Source organism: Ruditapes philippinarum, unplaced genomic scaffold (assembly GCF_026571515.1).
Source record: "Ruditapes philippinarum isolate M1 unplaced genomic scaffold, ASM2657151v2 ctg11172_1_1_1_1, whole genome shotgun sequence".
Lineage (NCBI taxonomy): Eukaryota > Metazoa > Mollusca > Bivalvia > Venerida > Veneridae > Ruditapes > Ruditapes philippinarum.
Window position 1 is genome coordinate 1 of NW_026853884.1, and position 12,225 is coordinate 12,225.

At 33.3% G+C, this 12,225-nt stretch overlaps 1 protein-coding gene and 1 long non-coding RNA gene across 3 annotated transcripts; one reads left to right on the forward strand and one right to left on the reverse strand.

Moving 5' to 3' along the window:
* Nucleotides 1-265: 265 nt before the first annotated feature.
* Nucleotides 266-10,149, forward strand: LOC132738252 (procollagen-lysine,2-oxoglutarate 5-dioxygenase 2-like). Of its 2 annotated transcripts, none has more exons than XM_060725720.1 (4): nt 266-417; nt 2,738-2,920; nt 6,011-6,115; nt 9,737-10,149. In XM_060725720.1, exons 1-4 carry the CDS (start codon nt 307-309, stop codon nt 9,902-9,904), a joined length of 567 nt encoding a protein of 188 aa, XP_060581703.1. In that variant the 5' UTR covers nt 266-306; the 3' UTR covers nt 9,905-10,149. The 2 variants fall into 2 exon arrangements, with proteins under 2 accessions (XP_060581703.1, XP_060581702.1); XM_060725719.1 differs by lacking the exon at nt 9,737-10,149 and adding an exon at nt 7,013-7,297.
* On the reverse strand, nt 3,612-4,978 carry LOC132738253 (uncharacterized). The gene is made up of 2 exons (XR_009626847.1): nt 4,039-4,978; nt 3,612-3,821 (listed from the first exon to the last, which is right to left on the reverse strand). It is a non-coding gene; the product is annotated as an uncharacterized LOC132738253 (long non-coding RNA).
* Nucleotides 10,150-12,225: the final 2,076 nt, after the last annotated feature.

A 12,225-nucleotide genomic window follows, 5' to 3' on the forward strand; every position in this document is an offset into this window, starting at 1 on the left:
AAAGGAATATAAAAAGAGGTTTTAAGTTTATTTTAATCTTAAACTTTCAACTTGTACCCGTTTGTGCCTGTAATAATGCACAGAGTGGCAACATGAGGTCTCAATCTACCAGTAAGCTGAAAAGTTGCAATATGACCTCTACTTTTTTGGTGCAACATAAAACCCAACAACATTGACACAATTAAACTTTATCAGAAATAATGTAGATATTTGACATTAAAGTTTGAAATATTCTGATTCATTTAAATTCTTTAAATTGATTTTTTTCCCTATCTTTTTCACAGTGGATTATGGAACGTTCCATATATGACAGGGGTGTATCTGGTGCAAGCACATGTTTTACCTGCATTGAGAAATGGGTATGACTCTGACAGTCTGGATGCTGATATGGCATTATGTAAAACTCTGAGAGAAAAGGTATACACACAGCTTAAACCTTAACCTGCTTGGTACTGATAATTATAAAACTTTCCCACCAGTTTGTAACCAGACCTGCTGGTACTGATAATTATTGAGCTTTCCAACCAGTCTGGAATCAGAACTGCTGGTACTGATAATTATAAAGCTTTCCCTCCAGTCTGGAATCAGAACTGCTGGTACTGATAATTATAAAGCTTTCCCTCCAGTCTGGAATCAGAACTGCTGGTACTGATAATTATTAAGGTTTCCCTCCAGTCTGGAATCAGAACTGCTGGTACTGATAATTATAAAGCTTTCCCTCCAGTCTGGAATCAGAACTGCTGGTACTGATAATTATTAAGGTTTCCCTCCAGTCTGGAATCAGAACTGCTGGTACTGATAATTATTAAGGTTTCCCTCCAGTCTGGAATCAGAACTGCTGGTACTGATGATTATAAAGCTTTCCCTCTAGTCTGGAATCAGAACTGCTGGTACTGATAATTATTAAGGTTTCCCTCCAGTCTGGAATCAGAACTGCTGGTACTGATAATTATAAAGCTTTCCCTCCAGTCTGGAATCAGAACTGCTGGTACTGATAATTATAAAGGTTTCCCTCCAGTCTGGAATCAGAACTGCTGGTACTGATAATTATAAAGCTTTCCCTCCAGTCTGGAATCAGAACTGCTGGTACTGATAATTATAAAGGTTTCCCTCCAGTCTGGAATCAGAACTGCTGGTACTGATAATTATTAAGGTTTCCCTCCAGTCTGGAATCAGAACTGCTGGTACTGATAATTATTAAGGTTTCCCTCCAGTCTGGAATCAGAACTGCTGGTACTGATAATTATTAAGGTTTCCCTCCAGTCTGGAATCTTTAACTGCTGGTACTGATAATTATAAAGCTTTCCCTCCAGTCTGGAATCAGAACTGCTGGTACTGATAATTATTAAGGTTTCCCTCCAGTCTGGAATCAGAACTGCTGGTACTGATAATTATAAAGCTTTCCCTCCAGTCTGGAATCAGAACTGCTGGTACTGATAATTATAAAGCTTTCCCTCCAGTCTGGAATCAGAACTGCTGGTACTGATAATTATAAAGCTTTCCCTCCAGTCTGGAATCAGAACTGCTGGTACTGATAATTATAAAGGTTTCCCTCCAGTCTGGAATCAGAACTGCTGTTTTATAGGAGCTTCCATTCTCAAGTGGTTATGGTTTCTTATTTTGTACTAGTTGCCCCTCACTACAGTAGGTTGAATTTTAGCTAGAGATTTTTTGATAATTTTCTGTAAAGAACCTGTCCAGCTTGCAAACAGATGGTTGGTTGTTCTACATAGGTGCCTTAATGAAATAAAAACATGTAAAGATTTAAAGTCACCATTTAATCTTTAAAATGCTTTTATAAAGACAATGTACATAAATTATTTTCTGAAATTTTAAATTTTTAATTAATGTATGATAAATGAATTCAGAAGATTCTTGTTATTTGACTTGATAAGCACAGACACAATAAACAATCATTTTCAACTGATGACAACAAATTTCATGCCCTAGATAAATAATATCATTGTATAATTTTATAAAAGTGTTTCTATTGTATTGCTTTATAATTGTGTTTATATTGGATTACATTATAAATTCACCTTGTATTACTTTATAAATGTGTTTATTTTGTATTATTCTATATAAAGTCACCTTGTATTACTTTATAAATGTGTTTATTTTGTATTACTCTATAAATTCACCTTGTATTACTTTATAAATGTGTTTATTTTGTATTATTCTATATAAAGTCACCTTGTATTACTTTATAAATGTGTTTATTTTGTATTACTCTATAAATTCACCTTGTATTACTTTACAAATGTGTTTATTTTGTATTATTCTATAAATTCACCTTGTATTACTTTACAAATGTGTTTATTTTGTATTATTCTATATAAAGTCACCTTGTATTACTTTATAAATGTGTTTATTTTGTATTACTCTATAAATTCACCTTGTATTACTTTATAAATGTGTTTATTTTGTATTACTCTATAAATTCACCTTGTATTACTTTATAAATGTGTTTATTTTGTATTATTCTATATAAAGTCACCTTGTATTACTTTATAAATGTGTTTATTTTGTATTACTCTATAAATTCACCTTGTATTACTTAACAGATGTGTTTATTTTGACATTTCAGGGTTATTTTATGTTTATTTTGACATTTCAGGGTTATTTTATGTTTATTTTGACATTTCAGGGTTATTTTATGTTTATTTTGACATTTCAGGGTTATTTTATGTTTATTTTGACATTTCAGGGTTATTTTATGTTTATTTTGACATTTCAGGGTTATTTTATGTTTGTTACAAACAGGAAAGAGTTTGGTTACCTGATCAACTCAGATGGAGCACAGACTGGTAGACTTCATATTGAATTATGGGAAATATTTAATAACCCGTTTGATTGGGAGAAACGATACATACACCCAAATTATTCACACAGTTTAGCAGAAAATGCTGTCATAGAACAGGTAATGGCAATCATTAATCATTTTGAAATTTGAATTTGAATACATACCTTGTCCAGTAAGAACATATTTTACGACAATGGTAAGGTTTACAATACCCGTACGAAAACTTCCGCCCTGAAAAAAGCAGAAATTCCACATAGCTACTAGGCGTAATCCGTCTAAGGCATTTCAGGTTTACATATCACAGATTCCTCCTATAAGCAGGAATACGCTGCGAAATATGCAAATTTTCTTAGGAGGAAAACAGTTAGGGTAGCAGGAAAAAAATCCTCTTTAGAATATTTAACCAGGAAAAAATTCAGCTTAAAGAAAGCACTAGCAGGAAAAAATTCCGCCTTAGGAAAATTCTTAGCCGGAAAAAATTCCGCCTAAAATATTTTAACCAGGAAAAAAATACCTACTTAGAAAATCACTAGCAGGAGAAAATTCTTCCTAAGGAATACTAGCAAAAAATCCGCCTAAGGAAATGAAGTTATTCAATTTTGTGATAGTACACTAATAAAGCTGAATTATGGATGGATACAACATTATTTTTTAGCTGCATAAGAATGATTGGAATCCAAAATTGCAAACAGACAATAGGTGATCACAATTACAAAGCTTTTAAGTTATTTTTGTGAGCTTTACCATAATGTTTTCTACATTAGGGTGCATGTACAGTACGTAAAAGAGTCACACAAAAAACAGAAACACGAGTTATATTTTTTATTGCACTGCTATTGTATTGTTTTAATCCATGGCAAATTATTTCATTTTATTTCACTGTAAATGTTTTTTGTTCAGCCAGTTGTTTTCATTTTTATTCCAAGCATAACTGATCTGCTTTAACTTATGGTATCGTTAATATCCTTGTCCGTGACTCCTCCCCTCCCATTCTTTTTACACCAGCTTGAGACATATCCTGAAACACAAACAGTCATCAGTAAAACACTGCCACCACTAATATCTTATATTATTGTTTCTTGTCATTGTATGCAGTTATAATTATACATGCATTTAAACTATAATTCATTACAACCAAACTTAGTGTTACAAATTTACTCTCAAACTTAATGCAAAATTATTTAATTTATTTGAAATATATTTTTATTGTTTAAATGTATCCAAAAGTTACTTACCTGAATTTTTATGATATTGGTATTTATCTTCTTATCCAAGGTCATAATGTAGCATTCAAAATTCATTTACAACTGAGCATATCCAGATTATTGTCATTTTCATTCACAAGGCTAAGTCTTATTTTTTTTTCTTTGAAAAATTCAAAAATATTCAATCCTTACACTTTAAACAAAATATTATCTCAAAAATTGCTTATATATTATCACCACAATTTTTAACTATCAATAAAATCCTTTGTTATTTGCTTTATTTCCACTGTCTAAGCTTCTGCTGACCCATATTTCCTAGATTTCAAATTATGGACAAGTCCATGATATGATGGTAAACAGGGATAATCCAACCCATCGTTTTATTTTCACAATTATATAAAAAATACCAGAAAATAAACGGAAAAGGAATCCAAAATTCATAATAAATATCTTTAAAAAAAACTTTGCAAAGTCCTTCTAAACAGACTCATCATATAAAATGTACAAAGTAACTGTTGCTTCCCCCCAAATAAATCACATGGAACAGTCTGGACTGTAGCAGAATTTACGATCTGACCTGTGTGTTATCAGGTCTGTGATGTAAATCATAGTAGAGTGGTTACTAGAGGCAGTATTTATTTATTTATCCTGTTGATAAGAAATTTTCAGGGATATTACTCATTTAATTATATTACATTAAAAAGCTTAATATATGAGTTTAGTTCATACCCAAATTTAACACAATGAAATATATTCTATGCAAAAGTCATCACAACATCATTATATAATATGTTCTAAGTTTTAGTTTTGTTGTGGAGTTTTTTTTATCAATTAATGATTATGTATGTTTATGTTTGTACAAACAATATTTTAGTTTTGAAAATTGACAATGAATAAGAGCAGCAAAATAATTGTTGATCACTTAATAATCGATTTATTATATACCTGTCATCTGCAGAAATTTCTCCAAATTCAGAAATCTGTCTAGTAAAATTTTCTAAGTTAAATTTCTGGTTAACAAAAAAGTCTAAGTACATAATTCTTGTTAACAAATAACTGACAAAATTCTAAGTCCTAAAACCCGTCTAAATTATTGCTCATCCCATATTTTCCGCCTAAGCCTTAGGCGAAATATGAAATTGCTTAGCAGGATTTTTTACAAAATTCCGTGTCCGTCTTAAATTAGCAGGAAAATCTTATATACACGGAAATTTTAAGCGTTTTCCTGCTTATATTAGGCGGAATCCTGCTATCTTTTTCGTACGGGTAGTATGTCTAGTTTTGTGTTCCTCTGTCATATAACTTACACGGAGAAGTTGGCAAGTAATTATAGAAAAAATAATTAACTTCTAGTATTAAGTCTATCTGCATTTTTCCAGGCCTTTTTGGCCGTGGAGTTAAAGTAGTGGACTGTGAACCACTTGCCCCTATGAACCACTTGCCCCTAGTGGTTTGAATCTTTCCAAGAACTTAAAGAGTTTTTTTTAAGTGAAGAAGTTGTAAAGAAGATTGTTTTACTCAGGTACCAGCATGTGCCTGAAGAAACATTTTGTTGTGTGAATATATGTCAATAAATAATAATGACTGGAATACTATTAACCCTTTCACTGCCATAGGGATGGCTTATGCCGTCCCTGTTATTTTTGGCGTATTTGCCATATGGACGGCTTTTGCCGTTTCTATAATAATCATAATAATAATAATAAATTAATAAAAGTAATAAATATAATAATAAATATAAAGAAAATTATACCATCGACAATAATTATTATTATACTAGCATATTTTGAAACATATATAATTATTATAATACTAATATCATATAATAATAATAATTGTATTAATTAATAATATAGTAATTTCTTAGAAAACCCTCTGGCAAATAGGTGATCAATAAAACAATAACCCTCTGGCAGCGAAAGGGTTAAACAAGTTTGGTACCAAACAAAATTAACTGTCCTTTTAACAAGTGTGAACATGAATATTGTTCATATATTTACAGCCATGTCCTGATGTTTTCTGGTTCCCAGTTATGACAGAAGTGTTTTGTGATGAGATAGTAGCAGAGTTAGAAAATGTCAACATGTGGTCGGGTGGCAAGAGCGAGGTATGTTTTGAGCCGCGTCACAACAAAACCAAGATAATGGGTTTGCGACCAGCATGGATCCAGACCAGCCTGCACATCCGCGCAGTCTGATCAGGATCCATGCTGTTTGCTTACAGACCCTTTAACAAGTAGAGAAACTGATAGCGAATAGCATGGATCCTGATCAGATTGCGCATAAAACGCAGGCTGGTCTGGATCCATGCTGGTCGCAAACCCATTACGTTGGTTTTGTCGTGACACGGCTCATTTGTATTCAGTTTTATCTTTTATTTTAAAGATCATTAATTTCACCATTATTTATTTGCTATGGTAATCAGTAAAGGTGATCTCATAACTTATGAAAATATAAAACTGTTTAATAATAAACTGTAATACATGCAAAATAAATGACTGGATTTTGTTAATAGACATTTGATTAATGAGCTAGTGATTTTAAAACTTCAAATTTGGCTGTATGTTTTAATTGACATTTGTAATAAATAACAAACATTAAGTTAACTGATAGCTGTAAAAAGCTTGAGTTTATTTTTTGCTCTTTCAAATTAAAGATTATCCTGCTGTAACCAAAATTGTTGAGCGTTAGGCACCAGTCTAGAGCCAGTGTGCAGTCTGACCAGGCTCTATACTGTTCATAGCTTAATTTTTATATTTTAATATTAAAATCCTTTAAATTTCATTGACTTTGAAACCTGGCAAAATCATTCCACAAGTTTGGCAGATTATTGATTGATTTCGTGATAATTGGTCAATAATTGGTTAAAAATTGGTTGATACATTTGTAATTGGTTAATAATTGGTTGATAATTGGTTAATAATTGGTTGATAATTGGTTAATAATTGGTTGATAACTGTTTTATTTGTAAAATAAAGTATTGATTAAGTAGAGTATTATTTTAGGACACTAGGTTAGCCGGTGGTTACGAGAATGTACCTACTGACGATGTTCATATGACACAGATTAACCTACAGAATCAATGGCTGGAATTCTTACGTGTTTATGTAGCTCCCCTAGCAACCAAAGTTTATCCTGGATACTATAGTAATGTAGGAATACTGAAAGTTGTTTATGCATGTTAGAATTGATGCTTGACATTGCTAGCTCTTGTATCCCCTCCCCCTACTTACCCTCATTAACAAAACTATCATCTTTGTCTCTAGGATGTATTCCAGCATGTCAGATTAGGAGCCTGAATTTCTACTTGCCTTTTTAATTGCTGTTTATGTAACATATGTGGTGTTACAGATGTGGTGTTACAGCCAGTCACTGTTACAGATGTAGGGTTTCAGCCAGTCACTGTAACAGATGTGGTGTTACAGCCAGTAACTGCAACAAATATTGTGTTACAGCCAGTCACTGTAACAGGTGTGGTGTTACAGCCAATCAATGTAATATATGTGGTGTTACAGCCCGTAAATGTAACAGATGTGATGTTACAGTTAGTATTAGATCAATAAGACTAATATTTAATTGTGATGACCACCCTGAACCTTCAGCTACAATTTTCTTGCATGTTTTATGTCAATCGTTCTGTCGCCTTATAGTTGTTTTTGCATGTCAGTTAACTTTAAATTCTTATTACTGACTGTACATTAATATGTGAATACTGAAACAAGCAATACTTGACCAGATTACAAGATTACCTTTAATGTTTAAGAGGTCAAAGATTATTACTGTTAACATATTGAAGTTCAAGGTTACATTATCTTACCTTGTCAGGTTATTGAGGTCACATTGATGTAACACCCTTACATGGCTTATTACTTTAAAATATTGGGATATACTAGGTGAATATTTCCTAATTATACCCCCGCACAACAAAGTTGTAAGGGGGGTATACTGGAATCAGCTTGTCCGTCCGTCCGGCCGCCGTCCGGCCGTCCGTCCGGCCGTCGGTTTTTTCATTTCCGCCCTATAACTTAAGATTCCTTTGACCCACAGTCTTCATATTTTGCATGGTAGTTAGTCATAATTAGTAGATGACCCCTATTGATTTTGAGGTCACCAGGTCAAAGGTCAAGGTCACAGGGGCCTTGACTTTAAAAAGCTTGTCCGCCCAATAACTTAAGATTCCTACAACCCACAGTCTTCATATTTGGCATGGAGGTTAGTCATGATTAGTAGATGACCCCTATTGATTTTGAGGTCACTAGGTCAAAGGTCAAGGTCACAGGGGCCTTGACTTCAAAAAGCTTGTCCGCCAAATAACTTAAGATTCCTTTGACCTACAGTCGTCATATTTGGCATGGAGGTTAGTCATGATTAGTAGATGACCCCTATTGATTTTGAGGTCACCAGGTCAAAGGTCAAGGTCACAGGGGCCTTGACTTCAAAAAGCTTGTCTGTCCAATAACTTTAGATTCCTTTGACCCACAGTCTTCATATTTGGCATGGAGGTAAGTCGTGATTAGTAGATGACCCCTTTTGGTTTTGAGGTCACCAGGTCAAAGGTCAAGGTCACAGGGGCCTTGACTTCAAAAAGCTTGTCCGCCCAATAATTTAAGATTCCTTTGACCCATAGTCTTCATATTTGGCATGGAGGTTAGTCATGATTAGTAGATGACCCCTATTGACTTTTAGGTCACCAGGTCAAAGGTCAAGGTCATAGGGGCCTTGACTTCAAAAAGCTTGTCCGACCAATAACTTAAGATTCCTTTGACCCACAGTCTTCATATTTGGCATGGAAGCTAGTCATGATAAGTAGATGACCCCTATTGACTTTGAGGTCACCAGGTCAAAGGTCAAGGTCACAGGGGCCTTGACTTCAAAAAGCTTGTCCGCCCAATAACTTAAGATTCCTTAGACCCACAGTCCTCATATTTGGCATGGAGCTTAGTCATGATTAGTAGATAACCCCTATTGACTTTGAGGTCACAAGGTCAAAGGTCAAGGTCACAGGGGCCTTGACTTCAAAAAGCTTGTCCGCCCATTAACTTAAGATTCCTTTAACCCACAGTCTTCATATTTGGCATGGATGTTGATCATGACTATAAGGTGACCCCTATTGATTTTGAGGTCACTGGGTCAAATGTCAAGGTCACAGGGACCTTGACAAAAAAAGCTTTTCTTCTCAATTGCTAAAGAATGTCCTGTCCGCAATGTATTGATTTTGACATTTTCACATTTGAAGCATGTAGAATACATAACTTAGCAATGCACTGGCTTAGTAACCTCAGATTTGGCAGGGAGGTTGTCCTTGAGCTCTAAATGGTGACTGTTGATTCTGACAAAGTGGTATGCGGGGGTATTCACGCCATCATAGTGGCAGTTCTAGTTATTTTTAGCAAAATTATGTCAATTCACTAAATTTACAGCTTGTAAAGGTCAAGGTCATGTCCTATATAACCCTCTTGGTTTCTGTATATTCTGCTAAAGTCAGATGGTTTTAGAGACTTTAAATCATTCAAAGAATCCTTTATAAAATCTACTGTAAACTTGTTTCAGTTTCACTCAATGAAATAACTTTTCAAGTGTCTTGTACTGTTTCAGTTGTATCGAAGACAAGGAACCTGAAAGGGCTTTTGGTTGGCTGTTATATTAATATATATCAATGGCATATATGCTAGGATTATGATACAGATAGTTTTATAACAGCATGTACAAGCATGTTTGATTATTTCTAGGACGCAAGATTAAGCAGTGGGTACGAGAATGTTCCCACCGATGACATACATATGACACAGATTGATCTGCAAGATGGTTGGCTTGAATTCTTGAGAAAATATGTATCTCCTCTACAGCTAAAAGTTTACCCAGGCTTTTATTCAGATGTGAGTGATCACGTCATGTGACATAGAGTTTATATTTTGTTTATCTTTGACTGATAATGATGAGGGTCATTTTAATGAATTTATCGCAAAATAACGAGGATACTGTTGTCGTATCATCTGTACAAGTTTTATTTTAGTTAACAACCATGTTTAAGTTATTATCTTTTACAGAACTATTTAATAAGAACCCATTCAATTGCGGTTTGATATTTACATGGTATTGCTCCCTTTTCTTAAAAAAGAAATTTTCGATTTTTAGTTTTTTTTCCAGAGTTTCTTTGTCCAAAATTATCGAGGTTTTTAATTAAAAAAAATAATTATTTTTTTAAACCAATTAGAGAAAAACAAATAATAAAAAAAAAACACTATGTTGACTAAGTTAAACTCCAAACTAAATAAATATAAAAAAATATTTTTAATTATAAAAATAAAGAAGATAATTGAAGATAAAGTTTTTTAATTCAGTGATACAAATTTGATTTCCTGCCTTCTACACGAGCATGTAGTGAAGCTTTTGTTTGTTCTACTATTTACTGAATGCTAGAATGCCTCTTCATGATTCATCTACATTCACCATCAATATTGCCCTCTTGAAATACTCCAAAACTAGACTATGTGGTAATTATAGTAGTCCTCTTACTTATTCATTTGTTATTAAATATTTAAATGTTAAGAGGATATTTTTTCGTTTGAGTGTTATATGGAATATATTTTCACGAAACATGATAAAATGCCACATATTTTCACGAGCCGGCATATCTCATGACATGTTTGTTCATTTTACATTACACCTATAATGCAGCAAGTATAAAAAGTCTTCACAAAAAGTAGTATGCAATCGTACCTATATTACATACGAATGTATGTAATATTTTTCTTTTGTATGATATGTAATAGTTTTAATTTTGATTGTTGTTGGAATTCATACCTGTATGGTTTGATTTTGGGTGCTTCAATACCTGCGCCAGTTTTCATTTGCTTCATGATATTGTAAATTTTGTATATTCCCATTGCAACTCTCTTGTAGCATGCTTGACCCTCGTTTGGTCTCTCATTTGCCACTGTCTAGAAGAATGGGGCTTCTGGATCAAGCATTTCATTAGCTCTTTTTGATTGATATAATTTGTATAGTGTGATAGAACACTTTTCAGGGGTACCTGGTATAGGCCAAGCCTTTGGTTTATATGTTCTGCAAATGAAACCAAAATTTTCAATTTTATATTTAATGCAGTAAATTTGTTAAACTGTTGTTACTTATAACCTAAAAAATGGAGACATTTTAAATTTAATATTTTATTTTTATATTTTAAAATTTAATGTTATTTTTACCATACTCAAAAATTGAATATTTATTTTTTTCATGTGTTATTTGATTTTCTATGCCAGGTAGCTTAATTGGTTAGAGCATCCCAAATTTAGTTTCTATTCAGATTTGGGAAGGTTTCAGGTTCAACTCCTGATCTGGCTGAATTTTAAATGCACTATTTTTTTTTATTTAATAGATTATCATTATCAGAATTAATAAGAGGATATTTTTTCGTTTGAGTGAAATATGTAATATATTTTCACAAAACATGATAAAATGCAACATATTTTCACGAGCCGGGACAGCATTTTTACAGATTATATCTGATATTTCTAGGTTCAGCACCACTTCTAGCTTTGGTTTGGCTCTCGGTGTCATAAATCAGGTACTCTCCGTGGACTATCTGATCTCAATTTTATGTCTCCCGATTTCAGCATAGAAGCTTCTTTTCCAGTTTGCATACCAAAATTTGATGTGCAAGCAAGCCACATGGAATTGAGTAAAGATAGTGGGTTTCCTGTCCCAAGTGTTTCATTTTCAATCATTTTGGTTTCCTGTTCCAAGTGTTTCATTTTCAATCATTTTGGTTTCCTGTTCCAAGTGTTTCATTTTCAATCATTTTTTGTAGATGGTGGTCTTCTAGGCATTCAGCAGCATGAGGCTTGTTTCCCTTGCCCAAGGATTTTAGCTCCATTGATTTTTTTCTGAGGCATTCTCTTGTGTTTATAAATTCTCAGGAGTCACGTTTTATACCAACCAGATATTTTTTTGATTTTAAATGCCTTTCTAGTCGGCTACCAATAAAGGCATCCAATGAGCCTGGTTCATACTCATCCCCTTTATTTTTCTTTGCTGATAAAATGAACCGTTGCATGTATGTGTCTAGTCTCAATATTTCGACGGGAAGACAGACCGATTTTATAATCTGATATTTCATAGATGTCTGTCTTAAGATATATGCGAGGATTGAGAAGGAATAAGTTCAAAATCAGGAATATCTTGGTCATGATCATTACCTGTAGCATTTTCAAAAGCT

Bases quoted from the DNA above. Each gene is read 5' to 3' on its own strand.
- LOC132738252 (XM_060725719.1), top strand. From the start codon at position 307: ATGACAGGGGTGTATCTGGTGCAAGCACATGTTTTACCTGCATTGAGA. The intron at 418-2,737 runs GTATACACACAG...TTGACATTTCAG, and splicing joins GTAAAACTCTGAGAGAAAAG to GGTTATTTTATGTTTGTTAC. The intron at 6,116-7,012 runs GTATGTTTTGAG...GTATTATTTTAG, and splicing joins GGTCGGGTGGCAAGAGCGAG to GACACTAGGTTAGCCGGTGG.